The 26867-nt window shown below is 46.1% G+C and overlaps 1 protein-coding gene across 1 annotated transcript; it reads left to right on the forward strand.

Annotated features, from left to right (window-relative positions):
* Positions 1-30: 30 nt before the first annotated feature.
* LOC308512360 (cyclin-Q-like) lies at positions 31-22217 on the forward strand (the record flags this gene model as incomplete). The annotated part of the gene is made up of 2 exons (XM_081082130.1): positions 31-788; positions 22208-22217. The coding sequence occupies 2 exons, from the start codon at positions 31-33 to the stop codon at positions 22215-22217; spliced, it is 768 nt and encodes a 255-aa protein (XP_080938256.1).
* Between the last annotated feature and the right edge of the window lie 4650 nt (positions 22218-26867).

Here is a 26867-nt window from a genome sequence, read left to right on the forward strand (position 1 = left end):
GCGGGGTCTGGGGCCTCCCAGCAGGGCCCCATGGAGGACCTTAGCCTGGACAGCTGCAGAGAGGAGGACGCGGCGCCAGGCGCCAAGGGGTGGCCCGAACCCCAGGCGAGGGTGCACTTCCGCGTGAGAAGGTTCATCATGGAGGCAGGTGTCAAGCTAGGGATGCAGTCCATTCCCCTCGCCACCGCCTGTGCCATTTACCATAAGTTCTTCTGCGAGATCAACCTGGATGCCTATGACCCCTACTTGGTCGCCATGTCTGCCCTTTACTTGGCTGGCAAAGTGGAAGAACAGCCCCTGCGAACCCGTGACATCATCAACGTGTCCAACAGGTACTTCCACCCAGGCAGCGAGCCCTTGGAGATGGACTCCCTAGTCTGGGTGATCCAGGACAGCATTGTGCAGTGCGAGCTCCTTGTGCTGCGGGTACTGCGCTTCCAAGTCTCCTTTCAGCACCCACACAGGTACCTGCTCCACTACCTGATTTCTCTCAAGAACTGGCTGAATCCTTACAGCTGGCAACGGACCCCCATCTCCGTCACTGCCTGGGCCCTGCTGCGGGACAGCTACCGCGGGGGGCTGTGCTTCCGGTTCCAGGCTCAGCACATAGCGGTGGCGGTGCTCCACCTGGCCCTGCAGGTCTATGGGGTCCAGGTGCCCGCTGAGGCCATGGCCGAGAAGCCATGGTGGCAGGTGTTTAGTGGCGACCTTACCAAGCCAATCATTGATAACATTGTGTCTGATCTCACTCGCATTTATACCATGGACACAGAGATCCCCAAAGACAAGCCTGGGACACTCGGCTGCCAGGGGACAGCACCACCACATCGCCCTGAGGGCCGGTCCCCAGAGCACTGGCAGGGAGGACTGGTTTTGTGCTGCTGGAGGCAGGCCGGTGAAGGCGATGACATGCTGCCACTTTGATTCTCAGGCTTTGACTGTCCCTGGCAGCCAAGGTCCAGATGGGGATGGGCGCTGCACCTCCCGCGGGCAGGAGGGTGCCGCGGGCAGGAGGGTGCTGCGGGCAGCTCTGAGGCCTCCGGGTCTGCTTTTGTCCTTTGCAAGGACACAGACTACAGCCGAGGTTTGGGATCAGTGGAAGGAAAATCAAAGAACGGATGGGACTGTGCCCCAGGGGATTTTTTTAAAGGCCAGATTTAGAGAAAGTATGACTCAATTAACATAGAGGAAATTTTATTTTGTTTCATTGAAGATATTACAAAGCCAAAATAAAAACATAATAATAATTGGTGTTGGACTTATAGCACAGATACATGCAAAAAAAATTAGTCTAGACCACCAACTGACACCATACACAAGTATAAATTGGGAATGAATAAAGGACTTAAAAGTAAGTGGGTAACCATGAAAATCTTAGAAGAAGCAAAATATCAGGCATCTGTCTCAGCAATACCTTTACTGATACAGCTCCTAGGGCAATGGAAACTGAGGAGAAAAGAAACAAATGGGACGACGTCAAATTAAAACACTTCTGCAGAGAAGAAGCGGCCAACAAATACAACAACAACAACAACAACAACAAAACAAGGAAGTCCACTGCCTGGGAGAAGATATTTGCCAATGTTATATCAGATAAGGACCTATTCTCCAAAATTCATACTGAACTCATCCACTAAACAAAAGGAAGATCAACATTCCAATAAAAAACTGGGCACCACCACCACGAAGGCCCCTTCTGACTTATGGTGGCCCAGTTCCTGTGATGATTATTACAGCCACACAGGAGATGGGTATGATGGGGGCACGGCAATTACTGCAACAGCCGATGGGACACCCCTGTAAGAGGTCCTGAGTGTGGTGCTGGCGGCGATCACAGGATACACCATGTATGCAAGAGAGAGTGAATCATGCAGTACAGTAGCTCACCTGATTGGGCACTTGGGGAGTCAGAGGGGAAGCCCCTGTGACAGAAGAATTAGACACTGAAAATAAAAATGATAAGGTACAGACAATATTTTATTGTAAGCAATTTGGCTTCTGTTATTTAAGAATGACAAAAAGCAAATGGTAGGTTTGGGGGAAGCAACAAGAATTGTAGGTACCATTATGAAGTTTCAGGATTGGAGGCAAGGTTTGAATTGTACAAGGTTGCTTCCTAAGTGCTGATTTAAATTACAATATACTGAAATGTTTAAATTTTACATATTGTATTGTTAACATATTCAGAATATAAGCACAACCAACAGACCAACAGAGGCAAGACACTGGGAGTGGGTGACAAGAACAAGAGACTAGAGATAGAGGAAGCCGGAGGGAAGGTCAGTAGAAAAAAAGAAAGAGACATATATATTACTTTTTGTAAAACCTTAAACACTAACATTACAAAAAGTTTTCAGAAGAAAGTGTTCTGCAACATGGGATTTCTTGTCTGATTTTACAACAAACACAGAAAAGCAGTCCGTTTGGATGGTGAGTTATATTCATGGCCCTAAATTTCCCAGGGTGTCTATGACCATATGTGCATGAAGTCTTTGAAGTGAACTGCATACAAAATGAAGCAGTGTGTTATTTCGTCATGGCATGCTGCCCTGTTTTCCAGTTAGGGAGGGTAAACAAATGAGGTATTCTCCTTGGAAAACCTAAATGGATAAAAGGATTGAAGCACCTCTGACAAGGCTGCAAAACAAGGATTCCTCCAGCTCTGTGGCCCACATTTTGCCCCCTAAGATACTGGTAAGGAGCAGGCTGATCCCACTGGCCCCAGGAGGAAGAGGAGACCCTGGGGAAATAGGAGATGGTGGTGAGCAGCAACAGGGCAATGTGGCGTGGCAGCACAGCAGCCTAGGCCTCAGCATGAGGAAAATTCACAAACACCTGTGGAAAGGAGTATAGGAAGAACATGTCATGGCAGCCCCTGTTGAGGGCCAGGTGGAAAGGCCTGAAGGTGCTGTGGGCGGACTAGAGGGAGAGTTCAGAGGAGGGGCTGAGGTAATCTGCTTTGACTCTGAGTGACAGTGGACATGCACACTCCCTCCTCCTGCCTAAGCCCCCCTGCCTGAGCTGGAATTGCACTGCCCTTGTTGTACTGGTAGTTCCTGTCTCAGCCACACACCCTGCGGCCCTCGTGTTACAGGTTGTTTCCCTCCCAGCATCCAGGTGTCCCTGTGAGAGAAAAATAATGGCCCAGGAACCTGGCAGCACACCAGGGGAGAACCCAGGCATCCCCTCCTCACCTGTCCTGTCCGCTCACTAGGGGCCATCATCCTCTCATAGTACTTCAGGGGATTGAGCCACAGGTCTTTGCTGATGATCTGGTAGGGCAAACAGACCTGGGTTAGGAGAGCACAGGGACCAGACTAGAATCCCAAGCAGCAGGCGGACACAGGAAGCTGTATGCTGGCATGGCCAGCGACATCCCACCTCAGCAATCCTGCCAGATGCTGTCACACTGTGGTCAGAGAACCAGTGAAAGAAGCTGGCGCTGCTGTCCTGGAGCCTGTGGCTGTAGACTTCTCATTCATAATGCTGGTACCACTGAATGGGAGTGGCACAGGACAACCTGTATCCTGCAGGAGAGGGGTATGTGAAGCTGGGTACATCGCCTTCCATCCCTGCCCACCACCAGCTGCAGCCCATGCAGGGAGCCTCCTCTTACCTGTGAGGGTGAGGAGATACTCCTTCACAATCACATGGTTGTGGAAGTAGGGGTTGCTGCGGAAGTACAGGCTAATGGTGCAGCAACCCCAGGGATGCCTGACTTCCCTCACCTGCAGAAGGAAAGTGGATACAGGGAGTGAAATCGCTGCCCAGTGCTGCCGCCTGTAGCTGTTTTCAGGGACAGGCCATTTCCCCACCTGCCCTCCACTACTCCTTGGAGCAGGTGCACTTACCTTCAAATCGATCACATGGCCGAGCATATTTTCATCTTGGACGCTGATCATGGCCGACAACTCTGGGTGGTTGACAAACTGCTTTGGGTCAAGGAGCCTCCAACCTGGGAGCTGGGCATGGACCAGCTAGAAAGAGCAGCCTGGCCTGGCCTCTCCTTCCCTTAAGGCCACTCCTTCCACATAAACGGCAGAAAGCGGCACAGCACCACTCTGTTTCCTGACAGACCCTGATGCCCACCAGATTGTTTTGTGCTGAGGGCTTGACAGGCTACACATCACACATTCCTGCTTCTGACTGAGAAACTGGACATAGAGACAGCCTGTAAGGCAGCATTAGTTAGTCCCAGAACAGCCCGTGCAACACAGCCCTGTCTGTGGGCATCAGCCCCTGCTGTATGCGTGCCTCTGCCTTGGAGCTCTGCCCCTGGACCCCCTGGTAATGCTTCTATGGTGCCTGTACAAGACAGAGGGTGTCTCCAGGATCCTGGGCCAGACCGGGGCGCACTGCCCCTAGCTTGTCCTCAATGTTCTTTTCTATGGGAACCATCCCCGCTTACACCGTTCTCCTGCACTGTCCCATGCTCCTTGTGATCCTGCTCCTCTACCCTCAAGGATACAGCTGTGAGCCAAAACCCAGGGATGCGCCGGATATTGAGGCTTCTCCGTTTGAAATAGGGCTTGAGCCTCTGCCGAGTCCTGCACCTGAGCCGAGAGAAGGCCCTGCTGGCTTGCTCGTTCATGGGCTCCATCTCCAATTGAAGGGCCTGGAGCACCTCCAGAGGGGACCAGGTGAACTTGGCCCCGGGCCCTGACTGGGCCTGCTCCTGCTGCACTGGCTCCTCTTCTTCTGGCTTTGCTTTGGCCTTGATTGAGGCTCCACCTCTCCCACCTGTTCCACTGCCTCCATGGTGCACTTCCCCTCCCCCTGCAGGACAAACTGCTCCCCTGCAATTAATTGCTCCTCCATCCACCCCTCCTCCTGGTGGTCACTCCCTTGTGGGTCACCTGGATCCTGTGCCTCCAGCCTCAGCTCTTCACTCACCACCTCCTCCTGCCTCCCCACCTGCAGATCTGGGAAAACCTCCTCACCTGCCCACTTGGCCTGCCATGGCACCACCTGCAGAAGGCCCTCTGTCCTCAGGATAAACTGAGCCTGTGCCTGGAACTCCTCCCACAGGCCCTCCTTGTCTTCCCCTTGAGGAGCAAAGGTTCCCTGCTGCACCTCACTCTCCTCTCCCTGCACACACTGCTCTGCAGCCACCCAGTCCTCCCCTCTCCCGCACTCAAGATCAAGCCCAATATCCTGGCCTGTGTCCAACCTCAGCTCCAGGGTCTCAGCCTCCCCCACCTGCATGAAGTCCTCCCACTCCAGCCCCAAAGCTGCCCTCTGAACTTCCTGTGCCCTTGTGTCCTAGGTATCACCACTTCCCTGCACCGAGGTGAAGCTAAAAGCCTCCTGGATCATCCTGCTTGCCCTGTCCTTCCTAGTGCAATGGCCCTGGGGAGCCCTGTGAATCCTCAGGCGCCCTGCAGCTGAAGGCCCCCTAGTGGAACTGAGAGGAAGCGCGCTGCCCCCAGGAGCCCCAGTCTCCCAACACAGCCTGACTCTGGATGCTCCCTGGCTCTGAGACTGGTGCTGTGAAGGAGCAGGTGGTGCAGAGCCTGCTGAGTCCAGGCAAGGTGCTTGCTCACTGGTGCATGCAACCAGGCCCTGGTGTGCTGACTGGGTGCACACTGGGCTCATGCCCAGGCGCTGGTCATGTGAGCATGTGGTACAGAAGGCACCTGGCCAGGCCCAGCCTGCTGTTTCTGGCTGGGCTCCTCAAAAGCCTCCTCCAATCACGGATGGGGCAGTGGGTGTCACCCTGCGCAACCCCGCCCCTCACTCAAAGCTCTGGTGTAGGTAGATGGTAACTCGGAGGTATCCTCTTATCTCTTCATTAGCCAGAAAACGGAGATTTTGAAAGCTTAGAATCTTGACCTGACTGAAAAGAAGGAAGAAATGGTGGAACTTGAAAATGACTTCAGGTTTTCTCACTGTGCTGAATGAAGTCAAAAACTGCTGCAGTGAAATATTTTACCCGTTGTTCTCCCCGCATGAACTACAATAATAATGTGCTTTGTGTTGACATTTACTGCTGTGTTGCTGACAATTACCCTGAAGAGAAATTAAGGTGATTCAATGGGTTGGAAAAAGTTGAGCTAAATCAGAAAGCAGGTCTAGTTAAGCAAGTTTATTCTCTATCTATCTAAAGACACACACACACACACACACACACACACACACACACACACACACACACATTTATATGGCTAAGGTGACTCGAGCATGTGCCATACGTTTGAAGCTCTTGCTGGCGACATTTGCATGCATGTGTTTCAAATCGTCATTGTCAATCTGAATTTGGTTGACACTGCTATTATAGAGAAAGGGCAAACAGCAGTACTAAAATATTTCTTCTAATTAATCTCCTTTCAATGGGCACAAATCCATGCACCTGGCCACTGGTATTCTAATAGTGGCAAGATATCATCCGTGAATACTAATATTCTATTGGGCCAGGACATGCCAAATTGGTCACACATATCTATATATATAAAAGCGTAAGCGACATTATGAGTGGTTGGTACAATGCACACCGACCACCTGGACGCAGACGCTCAACACAGGAGCTTCCCCCAGGTGGTCAAGGCTCTCCCACAGCAAGATCATCACTCAGCCAGAAGGCGGGCTAATGGCTGGAAAGTGCAGCTGTGACAGCAAGAGCCTCTGCTGCCTATGTGCCTATGTGACAAGGCTACGAAGCAGTGGTGGCAGGTGGAGTGGGGCTTGGATGAGCGGGAACAGAGCACCTGGCTCCAGCTTGGGCTCCTGCCCGGCTGCCTGCCCTTTCGTGCATTGCTACATCCCTCAGGAGGTGTCAGACCTAACCTGGCAGTCCCACATCTCCCAAGGGGTCCCAGATTGCGTGAGGGTGCAGACCAGGCTGTGGGACGCCACCAGTGCTTGAATTTCGTTCACCAGGCTTCTAGTCATTTTATTATTTATCACCGATTTAGCATGGTTCTCTTCTAATGCTGAATAATTTAAAGGTATAACCTGAATTTTGTAATGATGGCCATTCAGATTTTACTGCTCTTTAGCGGTATTATTTAATGGCTTATATGAAGGGCACTAATCTCCCTCAAAATATGAGAACTATTACATGTCCCACAAACAGTACTATGCTTCAGTGCTAATTCTTTCCACTAATGCCCCTAAGGGAGCCTATCACTAATTTTCTTTGCTCACTAGCTCATCCAAAATTGAAATGGGCAGGATGCTTGTCTATATTCAAGTGCAGAGGCATATTCTTCTTAACTACACTGATGCTATCAATACTTTCAATTTTACAACATAATTTATAGTGAGGGTCTCTATGTTAGACTTTAAAACATCTCTTTAGTAATATGAATAAGTCACTTTTACCTTATTTCTTCACAACTATGTGCACGCTCTGATTTAGCAACTCTCAATGCCTGACTCAAGTGTCCCTTTCCAACCTTCTTTTCATTAAAAACAGGCCATCTGAATCCACACTGATCACTTTTCAGCCTGCTGTGACAATTCAGACATTCCTTGGGTTACATTGGTCTCGAAGTACATAAGTTTTGTGGTTACGTTGCCATTCCCCATTTATTTATTAAAAAAAAAAAAGTTTGATATTTCTACGTATGCACATATGTGCTTTATATTTTCTTAATATTCATTTACCACAAGAAAGGTCAGCAATTGTTATCTTTCTTCTAATTTTTTTTTACTGTTGCACACCATTACTGCTGTGTATGTGTGCTCCATGTGAGTGACATATGTGCTTATGTAGGTGGGTTCTGACTTACGCGAATATTGCATTACATCCCACTGCAGGAACGCGTCAACAATGTAACGCGAGGAACTACTGTACTTGTATCCTATTGATTAAGATGTAGTTATTTGGTCTCCATATTTCTTCAATACGTATATGATTGTTGGAAGTACAAATTATATCTTTATATATTAATGTGTTAATTAGAATTTTCACTCAATAAAAATAAATGCCTTGTCCTTACAAAAAGATCTGGCCTTATAATTGAATGGCCTAATACATATTAGAGTAGGGCATGACTACCAAAGTTTCTCAGAAGAACATGGGTTGAAATGAAGAGTATATCCTGCCTACCCCTAATTGAAACAAGAGCCTTAGTTGAGCTCCATCATGATCCAAACAGAAACAGAAACAGTAAGATACATGGCAGGTTTCTGGTACTATATGCCTACTGAGCATCCCTCAATGCACATTTCCTGATGGTGCTATTGATCAGAATGTGCACTCACAGGACATTAGGGCCTTCATGCACAACTCCATCCTGAAACCACATGAAAAGGAGCGTATTGGACAAGAATGTTAGCAGGGACTTTACAATGCAGAGGGATTCTGAAGAAGATTGAAAAAGGTGGCAGAACCCTAGCCAGTTGGGAACAGTGGACAGATCACCGACCTTCAGACTGAAGGGCCCCAGTTTCGATTCAGGTCAAGGGCACTTGCCTGAGTGTGGGCTCAATCTCCAGTCTGGGGCTTGCAGGAGCGAGCTGATCAATGAATCACTCTCATGACTGATGTTTCTAACTCTCACTTGCTCTCTGTTTCTCTCTGAGATAAATAAAAATATATTTAAAAGAATGGTGGCAGAATCATGGATGCTGCAGGGACATGCTCCCAGGAACAAACTGATATTCCAACTAAAATACAGAACAACTTCCTGAATAATCAATGGAAAACTCACAGGAGAGAACCCTGACACCAGAGGACCGAAGGTGGAGGCCACTTAGACACTGGTAGGAGGAGAGGAGGCTTGAAGGGGCGGGCCTGACACCCACAGACAGCAACTGAAGTCTCGGAGAGATATCTCAGCTGTGGTGGACTACCACTGAGAACTCTGGGTCTAATCCCCAAGCTCGGCCTCCTAGCAGAGAGCACCAGAACTGAGGAGGGTACCCATATAACCTGTGGATGTGAATAGCAGCAGGGCACTGTCTGCCAGGGAGAGACAGCTAGAAATTCAGGTATCCTCTTAAAGAGCCAGCGCACAAATTTCCCTGTGGAGCCACACCCCTTGTGCCCTGGCAAAGGGAGGGTGAAGTGGACTGGAGCTGTGAGGGTAAAAGCCAGAACTGGGGACTCAAGGGTTCCAGCACAGAAGACAGACACTTCAAGCTTCCTGGGAGGAGTCATTTCCTCATGCAGCAGAGAAAATCTTTCCCATGCAGACATTTGCCTTTCCTGGAGGAGAGACAATTAACACACACTACTGGGAAACACCTTGCCCTGAGGACACTTAAGAGATTATAAATAACAATAAACCTACACACAGAGGCAACTGCACCACCCTGTTGAAACAAACTCTTGCTATAACCTGAGGACCATTGCCTTGGAAGCAAGTTAAGTTGGAATCCTATCAGTCTATAGACAGAGTAGGACTCTGGATGCTTTGAGTCTTTGCCTGACCTACTTAGTCAGAAACATCCTTTAACAATATTCTGCACTAGAGACTGATAGGCAGACAGGTCTACCTAACTTGTCACCACAAACCCACACAGAAAGCCAGAAAGAGGAAATAAATAAACAATCCTCAAATGAGAGAACTGGAGAATTCTCCAGATATTGAGAGAGATGAAGCACAGAGAAGACATTTATCTGAATCAGACATCAGAGTTATGAAGGTAAAAGAGCTCAACAGCATATAAAAAGATATAGTGACTACGAAAAGAAGATATAAAATGACATAATACAAATGAAGAACACATTAGAAGGAATAGGCAGATATTAGGGAAAGCTGAGGGTCCAATCACTGATTTAGAACAGAGTTAAAAATATCACCCAATAAAAAAAGATATAAAATGACATAATACAAATAAAGAACACATTAGAAGGAATAGGCAGATATTAGGGAAAGCTGAGGATCCAATCACTGATTTAGAACAGAGTTAAAAATATCACCCAATAAAAAAAAGACAGAAAAATTAAGATTTAAAACAAACAAACAAACAAACAGGAGGGCCACTTACATAACAGTATTAGAATAGCCAGTGTGCCAAAAGAGGCAGGAGGGGAGAAAGGCATAGAGAAGGTCTTTGAAGAAACAATGGCAGAACACTTACATAACCTGGTAAAGGAAAATCCCACACAAGATCAAGAGCCAAAGAGAACCCCAAAGAAGAAGTACCCAAACAAACCCGTGCCCAGACACATCATAATTAAAATGCCAAAAATTAAAGAGAAAGAGAGAATCTTCAAGGCAGTAAGATAAAAGAAAACTGTTAGCTATGAAGGAGTTCCCATAAGGCTGACTCCTGATCTCTCATCAGAAACTCTATAGGCCAGAAGAAGATGGCATGAAGTACTCAAATTAATGGAAAGCAAGGATCTGAGACCAAGATTACTATATCTGGCAATTCTTTCATTCAAAATAGACGGTCAAATACAGAGCTTCCTAGACAGAAAAAGGCTGAAGGAGTACATCATCTCCAAGCCAGCTTTACAAGAAATGCTACAGAGATTGCTGTAATGAGAAGGAGAAACAGAGACAGAAACTTAGCCACACAGAAACGAAATGGAAAGAAATAAATAAATACCTATGAATAATAACCCTAAATGTAAATAGGTCAATGCTCCAATCTAAAGGTGTAGTGGAGCAAAATGGATACAGAAACATGATGCAAGTATATGCTGTCTACAGGAGCACCACCTCAAAACAAAAGACACACACAGGATGAGAGTGAAGGAATGGGAAAAATTTCCATGCAAATGGAAAAGAAAAAAAAGGCCGAAGTAACAATATGCATATCAGACAAAATAGACTTTAAAATAAAGGCCATCAAGGTCACTGCATGATACTAAAGGGACCAACCAACAAGACGATATAACCCTAGTAATCATATATTCAGCCAACATAGGAGCACCTCAATTTATATATCTCAAACAAACAAATAAACAAAAAATCAAAACAAACAAAAATTCTAGAAGACTTTAACAGAGAGTGTGACAAAAGGACAGTCACAGTAAGGGACATTTATCACCCCTCTGACATCACTGGATAGATCTTCCATATGAAAAAATAACAAGGATGCAGAGCCTCTAAAGGACACACTGGATCCATTAGATTTAAGTGACATTTTAGAATAGCGGTTCTCAACCTGTGGGTTGCGACCCCTTTGTGGGTCGAATGGCCCTTTCACAGGAGTCGCCTAAGTAAAGGGTGTCCCACAATTCACGCAAGAAGTAATTTTGATAGAAAACAAGGTTTATAATTAAAAACTGTACATTTTTATTGATTCATAAAGAAAGTAAAAGAACTGCACTTGGAAAACTACAGGACATTGAAATGGAGATAAAGATATCAACCAATGGATTAATATACCATGTTGATGGGTTGGTAGACTTAACTTCATTAACATGTCCATACTACCCTAAGCAATTTATAGATTCATTGTAATCTCCATTAATATACCAACAGAATATTTCACAGACACAAAAAAATCCTCGAAAAAATTCAAATGGAGTAAAAATAGTCTGAGCAATCCTGAGGAAGAAGAAAAAAGTTGGCGGGCTCACAATACCAGATATTAAGCTATATTATAAAGCCACCATTCTCAAAACTGCCTGCTACTGGCACTAGAAAAGACATATACTCCACTGAAACAGAACAGAGAACCCAGAAGTGTACCCAAGTCATTATGCTCTATTATTAATTTACAAAGGAGGCAAGAGCATACAATGGAGTCAAGACAGTCTCTTCAATAAATGTTAGGAAAATTAGAAAGATACATGCAAAATAATGAAACTAGACCTCCAACTTACACCATTCACAAAAATAAACTCAGAATGGATCTACTTAAACATCAGATGAGAATCTATAAAAAAAAAAAAACTTATAAGATTGCCTATGTAGCAATATATCAGATATGTCTTCGCAGTATCTTTATTGATACAGCTCCAAAGGCAATGCACACAGAGGGGAAAATAAACAAGTGGACTACGTCAAAATAAAAACCTGCACAGTAAACAAAATCCTGAAGAAAACAACCAGAAAGCCCACTGCATAGGGAGAACATATTTGCCAATGGTATCTCGGATAAGTGTTGAATCTCCAAAGTTTTCAGGGAACTCACACAAATTAACAATTGGAAGATAAAAAATCCAATCAAAACATGGGCAAAGGACCTAAATTAACACTTTTTAAAAGGATACCTATAAAAGGCCAAGAGACATACGAAAAATGCTCAAAGGCACGAACAGTCCAAGAGATGCAAATCAAAATGACAATGAGGTACCATCCACACATGTCAGAATTGCTTTCAGAAAAAAATCAACAAACCACAAGTGCTGGTGAGGATGCAGAGAAAAAGCAAACCTTGTGCACTGCTGGTGGGAATGCAGACTGCTGCAACCACTGTGGAAAACCATATAGAGATTTCTTAAAAAATTAAAAATGGAGCTCCCCTTTGACCCAGTGTTCTCTCTTCTAGGTATATATCCCAAGAAATGAGAAAGGCCAATCAGGAAAGATATATGCAATTGTATGTTCATACCAGCCCAATTTACAATAGCTAAGATTTGGAAACAGTCTAAATGCCCATTAGCAGATGCACGGATGAATAAACTGTGATACATCTATACAATGGAATACTCTACTGCTGTAACAAAGAATGAACTCTTATAATTTGAAACAGCATGGATGGACTTGGAGAGCATTACACTAAGCAAATTAAGCCAGTCAGAGGACGATAAATATCACATTATCTCACTCATTTGTGGAATATAATGAACAACATTAGCTGATGAACAACAAGACATCCAGACACAAAGAAGCATTGATCACACTGTCAAACCTCAGAGTAAAGTGCTTGAGGCAAAGACCAACAGTAGTATGTGTGTGTGTATATGTGTGTGTGTATGTATACGTGTGTGTGTGTGTGTGTGTGTGTGTGTATGTATGGAGGGCTAATGAACTTTGACATGAACTTTGATATTCAGGAGGGCTGAAAATCAGCAGTATATTACACGGCTGTTGGCAAAATGGCTGAACGCAATCTTGCTAACCTGATGATTAAACCTTACTACTGATATGCCTGTCTGCTTTGCTAAAGGGCATATATGAGAAACCTACAGCCAAGTAAATGAAAGCTGATGGGTGCTGCATTTCAGAGAGCCTCTCCCCAAGAGAAAAAGGTCTCCGCCTGGCTCCCCAATGCCTTCTAAATTTATATTTGTTGTCTAATGTATTCATTTGTGTGCAGCTCCTTTCCCAGATCCTGAATCATTGCAGCAAAAGGTTGCAACATTCTGGCGCCCAATGTGGGACATCTGGAGAAGAAGTCTCACCAGAACAAAAAAAGAAGTCTGTCAAGGGCACGTACCTTGGTTGCGGGGACATACCCAGTGGGGACTGTGCAGGAGGCAGCTAATTGATGTTTCTCTCTCATTGATGTTTCTAACTATCACTCTCCCTTCCTCTCTGTTAAAAATCAATAAAAATATCTTAAAAAAAAACTCATTCAAGCATTAAATCTCACCATTAATAAGACACGATAAGTAAAAAGATAGTTTTACTTAATCTGTATGCATTACATCATTGGCCAGCATATCTCTCTCCAATTGGTAATTCCGAAAAGAAACCAAGTTTGTAGCACTATTTAAAAGAAAGAAAAAGGCTTTTAAAAGAAACTCCATAACTGTGGCCTAGAAATTTCTCTGGAAGCAGAAACAGAAGGAGATTCCCTTCAAATATCTAGAAAACTGCATATAAAAATAAATGTATCAGTCCTCAAAAAGAAAACAATTTGCATTATGCTTTCCTAAAAAAAAAAAATTATGTCAATATACTCAAAGACTGATAGCAAAAATCCAATTAGAGTCAATCACTGTCCCCACCCAATGAGAAAGGAAGATAGGAAATAAGCCTTGTTTTAGACTGATTTAAATGAGCAAATGAAAATAAAAGAATATTCAGGGAACATAGTTGGAATAGGCAGAAACCTATTCCTGGAGAGGTCACTGTTTTTACTGATAGTTCATCTCATGGTAAAGCTGCTTATACTGCAATGAGTTCAGACCAAGTCATGCAGACCAGTCATACTTCTGTGCAAAGAATCGAATTAGAAACGACCAAGGCTGACTTGCAGGATTTCCAAAAGCCTCTTCATATTCTCTCTTTATCTGCTTATGCTGCTGGCTTGGTAAACAGAACTGCAACTACTCAATTTAAATGGCTCAGTGACCGAAGCCTTTCTATACTATTTGAACAAGTCCTGGTCCTTTAACAAAAGGAAATGAATATGCCTGTCAGTAAGTTATTTTATTAAACAAGTCACAGAATTTCACAAGCTTTTACATCAGCCTGCCAAAATATTGTACAGCCGGCAAAACAGATTATGAAGAAATGCCCTCCTTGCATGTTACATCTACTACAAGGGCTCTAAAATCCCAACTTGGAAAACAAAAGTGGCGGAATAGTGAAGACATCTCTTGTAAGTAGACCACACCAAGCCTTAATTACTTTAAATTTTACCCTTGTAATGCTGATGGAAAGACACCCATAGAATTACACTGGTGTCAGAATAAGCCAAAGCAAAATGGTCTGGTTAAATGGAAAGGTACCGAGTCTGGTTTAAGGAAGGGTCCCTTTATTAATCTTTGGTCAAGGATATGCTTGTGTATTTCCAGAAAACTCCTCCAAGCCTGTGTGGATTCCTGCAACATGAATCTGAGAGAGGAACTGACCAGACTACTCCAACTACAGATAGCAGTGCCCCAAGCAACATGCTGAGGAGACAGAGGAGAAACATCTAGAGATGGGGGATGGTGACCACGCCTTGCCATGCTAGCAGTCATCAGCTGTGCCTAGGTGCCGGTGGCTCTTGACAAAGCCCAAAGAGGTCAGACCTGCATTGTCATTTCTCACCGTTTGCCCACCATCCAGAACTCGAACATCATTGCTGTCATGTCACAAGGGAACAGTGACTGGAAAGGGACCCATAAAGAACTGATAGCCCAAAAAGAAGCCTACTATGGACAAATTCCTTATATAGCTGAAAACGATATTTAAAAGGACATGAAAGAACTCAATCCTTTTCATTGAATCTCCTTACATTTGCTTTTTAGAATAAGCAATGTTGTCTCTCTTTCTTGTTCTTCTATGTTTTCTTCCAGTCTGAAGAAGCAGAATCACAAGTCTTAAAAGAATCTGAGCCCAGAAGATAGTATACACCTTTCTAAATTAATTAAGAAAACAAAAAGGGGGAAATGATGGGGCAAAGACCAAAAGTAGTTAACATATCAATGGGAGAAGTCCCACAGAAGGCGAATGGACTTTGATGTTCAGCATGGCAGAAAATCAGCATTTTGTTATCCTGTTGTGGGAAAAATGGCTGAAGGCAACCTCCTAACATGAAAATTCTTCTATTGTTTACCAAACTTTACCATTGATATGCCTGTTTGTTTTGCTAAAGGACAAATGTGTATTCAAGTAAATAAAAGTTGTTTTGTCCTGGGCTTCAGAGTGCCTCTCCATTAGAGAAAAAAGCCCACAGTACACAAAAAGAAAGAGATAATAAAGGTAAGGTCAGAACAGATATAAATGACGTAGGGATGAAAAAAAAAATAATACAAAAGATCAATGAAACCAAGAGCTGGTTCTTGGAAAGAATAAACAATATTGATGAACCTCTAGTCAGGCTCAGCAAGAAACTAAGAGAGAGCCCCCAAATAAACAAAAACAGAAATGAGAAAGCTGAAGTAACAAACGACCCCACAGATATACAAAGTATTGTAAAAAATTACAATGAACAACTCTACTACAACAAACTGGACAAGCTCAATAAAATGGACACATTCCTACAAAAAGACAAGCTTTCAAAACTCAATCAGGAAGAAGCAAAAATCCTGAACAGACCAATAAATACTGATAAAATTGACACAGTAACCAAAAAGCTTCCAAAAAACAAAAGCTCTGGACCAGATGGCTTCACAGGGGAGTTTTACCAAACATTCAAAGAAGAAGTAAAACCAAACTTTCTCACACTATTTCAAATATTTCAAGAGGACGGCATACTTCCAAGCTCTTTTCAAGAAGCCAGCATTACCATAATCGCAAAGCCAGAAAAAGACACTACAAAGAAAGTGACTTACAGGCCAATATTTCAGATGAACATTAATGCTGCAATCCTCAACTAAATTCAGCAAACTGGATTCAGCATTGCATTAGAAAGATCATACACCATGACCAAGTGGGATTTACTCCAGGGATGCAAGGATGGTACAAAATCTGCAAATCAATGAACGTGAAACATCACATAAACTATTTGAGGGAGAAAAACCACACAATCATATCAATTGGTGCAGAAAAGGCATGTGACCAAGTGCAACAGCCTTTTCTGATAAAAACACTCAGCAAAGTAGGAATAGCAGAATCATCCTTCCACATAATAAAAGCCTTATATGACAAACATACAGCCAACAACATACTCAAAGTGCAAAACAAAAACCATTTCCCTCTAGGACAGGAACAAGACAGGGACGCCCACTTTCATCACGCCTGTTCAACACAGTACTGGAAGTCCTAGTAAGTGCGATCACACAAGAAAAAGAAAGAAATGGTTCCCAAATTGGAAAAGAAGAAGTAAATTGTCATTATTTGCAGATGACATGATACTGTACATAGAAAACCACAAACACTCCTTCAAAAATTTAATAAACTTAGTAAATGAATTTGGCAATGTAGCAGACTACAAAATTAACGCCAAGAAATATATGGCATTTTTACACACCAATAGTGAACTTACAGAAAAGGAGATTGAAAAAAGAATCCTATGTATCATCCCACCAAAAAAATTAAGACACCTAGGAATAAGTTTAGCTAAGGACGTAAAAGACCTACACTCAGAAAACTAGAAGATGTTGAAAAAAGAGATAGAGGAAGACATAAACAGATGGAAGGACATACCTTGTTCATGGATTGGTAGAAACAACCTCATTAAAATGGCTATACTACCCAAAGCAATCTATATGTTCAATGCACTCCGCATTAAAACACCAACAGCATATTTCACAGACCTAGAATGAACTCTCCAAAAATCCATCTGTAATTAAAAAAAGACCCTGAGCCCAAACAGGTTTGGCTCAGTGGATAGAGCGTCGGCCTCCGGACTGAAAGGTGCCTGGTTCGATTCCGATCAAGGGCATGTACCTTGGTTGGGGGCACATATCAAGTAGGGGGTGTGCAGGAGGAGGCTGATCTATGTTTCTCTCTCATTGATGTTTCTAACTCTCTATCCCTCTCCTTTACTCTCTGTAAAAAATCAATAAAATATATTTAAAAAACAAACAACCCCCAAAGAGCTGCAGCGATCCTGAGAAAGAAGAACAAAGTAGGAGGGATCTCAGTACCAGATATCAAGCTGTTTTACAAAGCCACTGTTCTCAAAACTGCCTGACACTGGCACAAGAATAGACATATAGGCCAATGCAATAAAACAGAAACCCAGAAACCAATCCAAACCAATAAGCTCAATTAATATTTGACAAAGGAGGCCAAAACATACAATGGAGTTAAGACAGTCTCTTCAATAAATGGTGCTGGGAAATTTGGTCAGACACATGCAGAAAATGAAACTAGGCCACCAACTTACACCATGCACAATAATAAGGTCAAAATGGATAATGACTTAAACAGAAAGCTGGAAACCAGAAAAATATATAGAGGAATCCATAGGCAGCAGAGTCTCAGATATATGCTGAAGCAATCTCTTCACCAACGCAGCTCCTGGGGCAATGGAAAATAAAGTTAAAGCAAACAAATGGGACGACATCAAAATAAAAGGCTTCTTCATAGCAAAAGAAACCACCAACAACACAACAACAAAGCCCACTGCATGGGAGAACATATTTGCCAATGTTCTCTCTGATAAGGGTTTCATCTCCAACATTTACAGGGAACTCATACAACTTAACAAAAGGAAGATAAACAACCCAATCACAAAAATGGGCAATGGACCTAAATAGATACTTTTCCAGAGAGGACAAAAGGAAGGCCAAGAGACACATTAAAACATGCTCAGAGTCACTGATCACCCAAGAGATGCAAATCAAAAGGACAAGGAGGTACTACCTCACAGCTGTCAGAATGGCTATCACCAACATATCAACAAAGGGCGAGTGCTGGTGAGGATGGGGAGAAAAAGGAACCCTCCTTCACTGCTGGTGGGAATGCAGACTGGTGAAGCCACTATGGAGAAGAGTATGGAGTTTCCTCAAAAAACTAAAAACGGAACTCCCATTTGACCCAGTGATCCCACTTCTAGGAATATATCCCAGGAACCTAGAATTACCAATCTGAAAGGATACATGTACCTCTATGTTCACTGCAGCACAATTTCCAATAGCTAAGATTTGGAAACAGCCTAAGTGCTGGTCAGCAGATGAGTGGGTTAAAAAGCCGTGGTACATCTACACACTGGCATAGTATGCTGCCACAAAAAAGGAAGGGGCACTGACCATTTGCAACAGCATGGATGGAGCTGGACAGCATTATGCTAAGCAAAGCTAGTCAGTCAGTGAGTCCGAGAAAGAGAAATATCACATGACCTCACTCATCTGTGGATTATAATGAACAACATAAACCAATGAACAAAAACAGATCCAGAGACAGAGAAGCATGGATCAGACCATCACCCTCAGAGGGAAGGTAGGGGAGGGTGGGGCTAAGGGGGAGAGATCAACCAAAGGACTTGTATGTATGCCTATAAGCCTAGTCAATGGACGCAGACACCAGGGGGTGAGCGTGAGGGCATGCTTGCGGGGTGGGGGTGGGGGTGTGGGGATAGTAGGGGTTAAGAACACATATGTAATACCTTAATCAGTAGTAGGAATGAAAAGGAACCCAGGAACATATCATCAGGTGAGAATTCATACACTCACACTCACACACACTCAGGAACACGCACACTCACACCAGGAGAGGGCTCTGCTGCTCTCAGTGGAAGTCACCTCTTATCTCCCAGCCTGACCACCGCTTTCTCACCAGCTGAACCAGAGGACAATGATGAGTGACGGCCCTGGTGCTCTGCGGAAAGCGACCTCTCCCTCCCGGACACTGCCCACAGTCCAGCAGCCACTTTTCTGCCCCCTCTCTGCCCTCCACGCGCTTAGCAAGGCTGGGCTGGCCTGAGAGCCCACAGACTTGAGGACCCAGATCCCGGGGGAGTTGGCGCCGGGGCTCTGGGGGTCCCCTTGGTCAACTGCAAACTCGGCCAGCTGAGGTCACACAATAAAGGCCGACGCCAGAGTTCCATGTATTGTTCCGTGTAAGTCTCCTCTGCGAGCTGCCACTCTGGCACAGCAAGCGGAAGGCCTAACGCCAGTGAGCCAGGTTTGGACCTCAGGCCTTCACTACAACAAGGTGGGAACTCATTTCCAGATGGAAAAAGCCCGCGCGGTGTGGCTGCGGGTTACCAGTGACTAGAGCAAGTTCACCCCCAGAGACAGCAAGTTCATCCCTGGAGACAGCAAGAACCCAGAGTGTGCGCTTACCTTTTCCACAGGTAGTGCTCCTCACCAGGTGGACTCCTGCACAGCAGGGAGGCTGGCTGGAAGTAAGAGGTGGGGGGCGCCGCCCGGCAAGCTTCCTGGGACTGTGCCCTTGTTCCTTTGGGGGCAAAATCTCTCAAGATCTGGAGACCAGGAACAAACCAAGATCAGGGGACAGAAGGGGGGGACGTGTTTTAACAGGCCGAGAGAAGGTGTGGACAGGGGCGCCTGTGCCACACCCACCAGGCTGCAAGGGGTGGCAGAGGGTCGGGGACTGTCAGGGGAACCCTGTGCTTCCAGGCATGAGGGTGGGGGCGGTCCCAATGTGGAGGGAGAAACAGGAGGCCTAGACCCCCAGCTAATGTCCCATTCGCCACCCCTGGTCTGTGTTTCTGGGGACCCCTTCCCCCTCTGTGGTTGTGGCTGCCACTTACCTACCTTGTTCCCTGGGCCAGGCTTGGCTCCCCACTCCCACCCCACCGCAGCCCCCTGTCTAGAAAAGAGCGCCCTGCCCTGGGCTAGCCCACTGTCCCTACTGTCTGGATGGGGACATTTTAGTAACCCCCGGGGCAGAGGAGAGCTGGCCACATGCAATTACATTGTCTCTCTCCACAGGTGCCCTCCTCAGTCTACCCCTGGGGTTTGGGTCACCAGAGCTCTTTGACAAGACTGGAATCCAGCCTTTGCTCTGCTCACCTCCCCTAAGCCTTCAGGTGATGGCAGCCTCCCTGCCTTTCTGCCCCCTCGGGAAGGGGTTCTCCTCTCACCAACAAATCCCTTTGGCAAAGTCACAGCTGGGCCTGAAAACAGAGAGTGGGCAGGAGGCTCCTGAGGAGGAGCAGGCCAACAAAGCTGAGGAGAGGTGGGGAGGCACCAGCCACAGCCTGGTGCTCAGGCTCTGGCAGAGCTTCCCCTTAGCTGAACCTTAACCCAGGGCTCTCCTCTCAGGTGGCGCCTCCAGGGCGCACAGGGGGCCTGGCATGCTCAGTCTGACAGGTTTTGCTGCCTGCTTTTCCATAGTCTCTTTAGGAGACAAAAGTCAGGCTTGTGAGGAGAGAGGGAGAGGGGAAGAGCAAAGCTGAGGCAGAGCCTTGTCATCCAGGCTGGCCTGAGGCATCTCCTGGGGGTCTTTGGAAATCAGCTTCTCATAGTGGGGAAGGGCTTCTCTAATAAGAATAGAGCCGCAGTTGTTTAATCATTACTTACAAACTATAAATACGAGGCCCCAGGACACTGGAGGATGAAACAGGCTCTACTGAAAACATAGGCTGCCTCCATGGCCCATTACTCAGAAAAGAATTGCATTTTGCAAAGAGACCAGGCACAGGACAGGCTTTGATTTGGCAGCTGTGCCTGCACCCTGACACCCTCCTGGGGTCTTTCTCAGGAAGGCTGACGATTCTAATCTCATCCCAGGAAGGGGCTGAGCTGTTCCTAAAGTCTTGGAAGATTAGCCTCCTTGTGGTCAGCCTTTGAGCTCCTGAAGGGCAGATAGTAGGCCCTCCCCTCCCCTTTGCAAGTGACACTTGCAGCTGGCAGCTACAGGTAGCTATCTTCTCCCCAAGAGGCTGAGAGCCGAATTTCCAGGGTGAGCGACTGCTCTCCCCATACTGACCGCATCCTTGGATAAACACTCATTGTGTGGTTCAACCCTGTCTCTGCTTAACATGGCTCAAGTAGTGACAGGCAGCCTCAGACACATTGTGCTGCCTTTCTCTTTCTCACTCAGACATGGGGAATATTCAGACTCTGCAAATTGTAAGACCTTATCTGAGAGGGAGATTGGGGAGCGGACACTGTGTCCCTGTCCTGCAGGTGACCCTGCATCTCTTCACCATAGGCTGTGGGGAGGTCCTGTGGGCGGAGCGTTACAGCAGGGTGGTGAGGCTGGCTTCCTGTGTGTCCCTACCCTGCCATTCTTCCAGTCGTTCCCCATGCCTATGAACTAGCAGAGTTGAAGGTTTCCAACTACATAGATGGAGGAATGAGGACAAATGAGGCGACTGCTTTCAGCCCCAGCCTCACCTAGAGCAGAGCAGATAAAAAACAGAAACAGAAACAACTCACCTGGGAACTGGAGATTCAGCATAGCCCTCCCCCCTCTCTCCTAGATGGATTTGGCAACTATTTGTCCTGGAGTGGCTGCTAATGCCATGCTCAGAGCTACACACAGTCTCTCCTCACAGAGTTTACAATGAAAACAGAAAACACAAACACACACACACAGCAAAACCCAACAAGACCATTATCTACAAATGGCTCTTTGTAACTAATTCTGTCAAGAGAACAAAGGGGCTGGTATGGAAAGTTACAGAGGCAGGAGACTCCTGCCTGAGGGTTGTATAAGGAGGGGCCATCAGGGGCTTGGAAAGATCCTGTTGAGGGCATGAGGACAGAGAGCACAATTTCTGAGAGAGTAAAGTGCTTGGCCAATTTGAGAATGCAAGAGACACTGGGGCACAGGGGAGGGTGGTAGAGTGACATAGAGGGCAATGGTTGCATCCCTGGAAGGTGAAATTCAAAGGGAATCTGTTTGAATTTTGCCCACCCTTATGTTCATGATGATCTGGTTGCTTGTCAGCATTGCAGAGCTTGATGCACTAAAAAGACGAGGTCTGTTATATGAAAAGTAAAATGCTCGCCACCTGAGTGATTACATATTGCAAACCTATTCTTGTAAAATTAAATGTGAATATAACATTCATTCATTCCATTGCTTCACCCATTGCCTCATAATGTTCGCCATGTTCCTAGGCGACAGTAAGCCTGCATAAGGAAAAGGGACTAAAGTTCCTGGACGCCACTCTCTTGGGAAATCAGCAATTCATATTTATGAACCCCTTAAAGCAGTCCATATGTCCACTAAAAATGATAATGCTAGTTATTGTAAAATATCTTCCTGTATTTTTTACAAGGTTCTCTATCACAATTGCCTCTCCTGGACTAGTGATGAAGAGCTATTTTAATTTTAGAAACATTAAATGTGTCAGACAACCAGCACTGCATGATAATGATCACCCTTGTGACTTAAAAACCCTTCAGTGATGGAAGAGAGGGATGCTGGATGCTTTTGAAGGAGCTGCAGTGTGTGTGTGTGTGTGTGTGGGTGTGTGTGTGTGAGTGTGTGTGAGTGTCTGTGCACACACACACTACTGCACAGCTGAGAGAGGCTGAGTCTAGCCAGCGGTGGGCACACTGCAGCCCGGGGGCTGGATCCGGCCCGTTCGGGTGTTCTATCCGCCCCGCGGAGCCCAAAGAGTGGAGGGTTCTCTTGCTCTCCCCTCCACTCCTTCACCAACAGCAGTGTTAACATGAATTAGTTCACACAAACACTCCATCCATGCTTTCGTTCCGGCCCTCCAGTCCAGTTTAAGAACCCATTGTGGCCCTCGAGTCAAAAAGTTTGTCCACCCCTGCTAGCCTGTCCTGTGAGAGGAAAAAATAGAGATGAGGTGAAAGGGATACATACTTTTTTCTACAATCACGTACAGTAAGCCTAAGGGGGAAAGAAGCTGCAATCTCAAACTAAGCATGCTTGACATGGATAAAACATACAGCCCTTACTGACTAAGGAAAACTTAGCTTTTTGATGTTGTAGCCAGACTCTTGTCAGGACATTTTGAACTTTCATGCTGTCAGTTGTTGTTTTCAGGTGAAGAGACTAAGACAAAGAAGAATAAACAGGGGTCCAAAGCAGGGAGGGCAAATCAAGAAGGCATTTGGGGCTGACTTTTGCTTCCATGACACCCACTGTACAACAGGCTCCTGATATCCTTACAGGCACCTGCAATGGCCTCTGGACTCCCAGCTCACTGCAAGAATAGCCAATGTGAAAGGTCTTGGAGAGAATTCAGGGTGGCCAGAGTGCATTCGCCACAGTGTGTGTCCCGATTTCTGTGAACCACACCTTTTGAAAATTCTTTTGGCATAGCTATCCAGGAGCCCAGAGGGAAAGGCAGGAACCTTCATCCCTGGGCGGCATCCCTTCTCACAGATTCCGGCCTCCCAGAGACTGGACTTGAAGAGGATAGAGCCCTCCCCATGTGAGTGACTGTTGGGGGAGAGGTTGGGTGTGTGGAGAGGAACACTCAGCTGAAGGCCAGCTGCTCACTGACAGGCGGTGCTCTCACAGCTCCAGGGCCTTGGCCCAGCGTCAAAGCAACTTCTTAGGAAGGAGATGTAGGCTGCCCCACCAGTCCTGGTCCAGTCCTACTTGGACAGGTTGTCCACTGGTTGCTCCCCTGGTTGCTAAGTCTCAAGCTTGGAACAAAAGGACTTAGAATCCTCAGAGCTCAGGAACAATTTGCATGGAGTTCCCTCCTCACCCCTCAACCTGGTTGGGGAGGGGATGAGAGAGTCAGTGGTGAGTGTCCTTTCAAGTGTCAGAGTGTCAGGGGGCAGAGCCCTGAGGGGTCTCCCCCATGGCTGGGCTCTACTCCCCTCTCTCTCCTCAGGACACAGGTGACCTTTCCCAAGGACAGTTCATGTGGGTACCTGGACTGACGCCTCTCCCTCCCTTCCAGGTTCACCTGAGTCATCCCCCTCTGCATTTCTTCCTCTTCTCCAGGTCCTGGGTCCAGCCAGCCTGGACCCAGCCTCTGCCCTGTCCAGCTGTGGGCTCAGGAGGTGTGCTGGGTGAGCTGAACTGCCACCAATTCCAGCATTGGACACAGCAGCCACAGGAATTTATAACCCTGCCTCCTGGGACCAAGAATGTCTGGGAACCTCTCCCACACTCGGGATTGATGGTGTCACAGGGGAGGAGGGGAATCTAGCTAATAGACATCTGCTGAAGCCCTCTTGTTTACCATGTTTCACTCCAATCATGCAAAGGCAACAACGTTCTGAAGAAGGTTTCTCTCTCTCTCTGAATCTTTTGGACAGGAGCGGGTTGGGTTTGCCCAAATGTTCTCTCTGACTTTTGGGCTTCTAAATAAACAGCTGAAAATCAATATCCCCAAAGGCAGCTTTAGGATGGCAGAATCTTTGTTTCCTTTATTTCTTAACTATTGGCTAAGAGGGCTCAGACTGGTGTCAGTTGGCTAGATAACCCGTGTCTCATGGTTTCTTAACTTTACTGACAGATGTGTTCTGTTCTTCCTCAACTACCTGGAAATCGCCCATTCTCACTTCTGAAAAATAATCTCCCCCCTTTCTCCTTTGTTCAAAATACGTAGTATATAGTCCAGTTCGCCTGGCTCAGTGGTTGAGCATGGACCTATGAGCCAGGAGTCAGGATTCATTTTCCTGTCAGGGCACATGGTAGGAAAATGAATTCAGGCTGCATCCGCTGGGTGGTGCCCATGGGGGGCAGAGGATCAATGATTATCTCTCATCGTTGATGTTGCTACCTCTCGTCCCCACTCCTTCCTCTCTGAAATCAATAACTTGCTTTAAAAACTTTAAAATGTCATATACCCAATGTTGCCTCAGTGTGTTTGTAATGTTATGGCTACATCAATTCTATGTGAAAGCTTCTTGCACATGTACTAACCCCTGATGTTCTCCTGTTAATCTCTGTCTGTTAATTTGGCTATTCGCCCAGCCTAGAAGAACCAAGCAGCCACAAAAATATTAATGAGGTATTTTACCTTCATGTTCTGCACAAAGTCTTCTTAGTTTGATGTCTCTCACAGGCCACCTCACTAAGAATTGAGTGCTAAATTGTATCTTTTTAAATCAGGAATGCTGGGTCTGTATTTGCATTTCCTAACATTTGAGAAAATAGATTCATTCACACACCCAAGGTGTTCTAAACAATAACCAAAGTATATGTTACCTTGATAGCTATATTAAAATAAAAACTCAGCTCCTCAAGTGCACTGGATATATTTCAGGGGCTTAATCATCACATGAGGCTGCTGGCTACCATACTGGACAGGGAGGCCCTGGCCCTGTGCTATGTGCAGCACAGCAGGTACTATAAGACTGGATACCTTGTTTCCAGGGTTGGGGAGGGGCTGCTGTTGGTGAAAGTGGTCCCAGGGGAGATGCTGCAAGCACTGGTCTAGGGGAGACACTGCAAGGGTAGATGTGGCAGCTCTGTTTGCCTGTTTGGCAGCTGCAGCCACAATTAGGGACACAGTAGGGAAACTTTGTTTGTGCCCCAGTGTCCCCAATCTCAGTCCAGGGCTCACTAAGGTTTGTGCTGAGCAGAGGTCTCTGGGCTCTGCCAAACCTCCAAGTGGGGTGTGGGTGTGGGGTGTGGGGTATAGGGTGTGGGGTGAGACTCAGGGCATCCTTAACTGCTCCTAATTGAGATTCCAATTGCACCTATAGATGAGAGAGTACTTTATGCGTACGTATTGTGAATGTTTGTTTAGACCAGGGGTGGGCAAACTTTTGACTCGAGGGCCACAGTGGGTTCTTAAACTGGACTGGAGGGCCTGAACAAAAGCATGGATGGAGTGTTTGTGTGAACTAATATAAATTCAAAGTAAACATCATTACATAAAAGGGTACAGTCTTTTTTTTTTTTTTTTTAGTTTTATTCATTTCAAACTGGCCGGATTCAGCCCGCGGGCCGTAGTTTGCCCATGGCTGGTTTAGACAGTTGTGGAACTTTGGAACAAACCTTGGTTCACACTTATGGGGTCCTGTGGTCTCATCTCTTGTCCCTTGAGTAACTCTGCTCAGGGGCCCTGTCTCCATGGGGAGCACTCCCGGATTTATACTTAAACGTACATAACAGGCACACCCTCTTGGCCAGGACCCAAGGAGGCAGGACACTCTTTGAGGTCCCACATTTAGGGGTCTGAAGTAAGGGGGGACAGTGAAGACAGTCCAGGCTCAGAGAAGGCCTCTGAATGAATAGGCATGAACACCTTGCCACCTCCACCCCCAACACAGGACAGCCTGCTGAGACCAATAACCCCAGGGGTAGGCTGCCCTGTCCAGCTCTGGGCTCAGGAGGCACTCTGAGAGCCTCTAGCATGGCTGGGCTCCTGTGCTCCTCACCACCCTTGATCACTGCACAGGCATAGTTTGTTTCTTGGGTGACCAGTTATTTCATTGAGGCTCAACTGGAGCCATGGTCCTGGACTTGCAATCTGCCTGTGCCTTTGTCTTCATTTTCAAGTTCATGAACTCTCTCTTCATGACTCAACCTCCCTCAGCATTCAGGTCTCTGAAGCAGAAGCTCCAGAAGAGCCAGTGACACTGGGTGGGGAGGAGTGCGGGTTATAATGAGGTGGCCTAGCACCAATAAGGCAAGGGCACTGCCTCTCAACTCCTGATGGATCCTGTCAGTTTGTAGCCTTCAGGGATCTCAGACCATTCCTCTAGCTACCGGTTCAGCACTCCAGCCTCTGTGACCATCTCTAGGCTCCAGCCTGGAAGGGGGCTGATGTCATTGTTTTATATCACATCTGTGGCACTTACTACAGTGCCTCAAGGAACTGGGGGAAATGAGAGC

This window comes from Myotis nattereri (assembly GCF_964212035.1).
Source record: "Myotis nattereri genome assembly, chromosome: Y".
In the NCBI taxonomy this organism is placed as follows: Eukaryota; Metazoa; Chordata; class Mammalia; order Chiroptera; family Vespertilionidae; genus Myotis; species Myotis nattereri.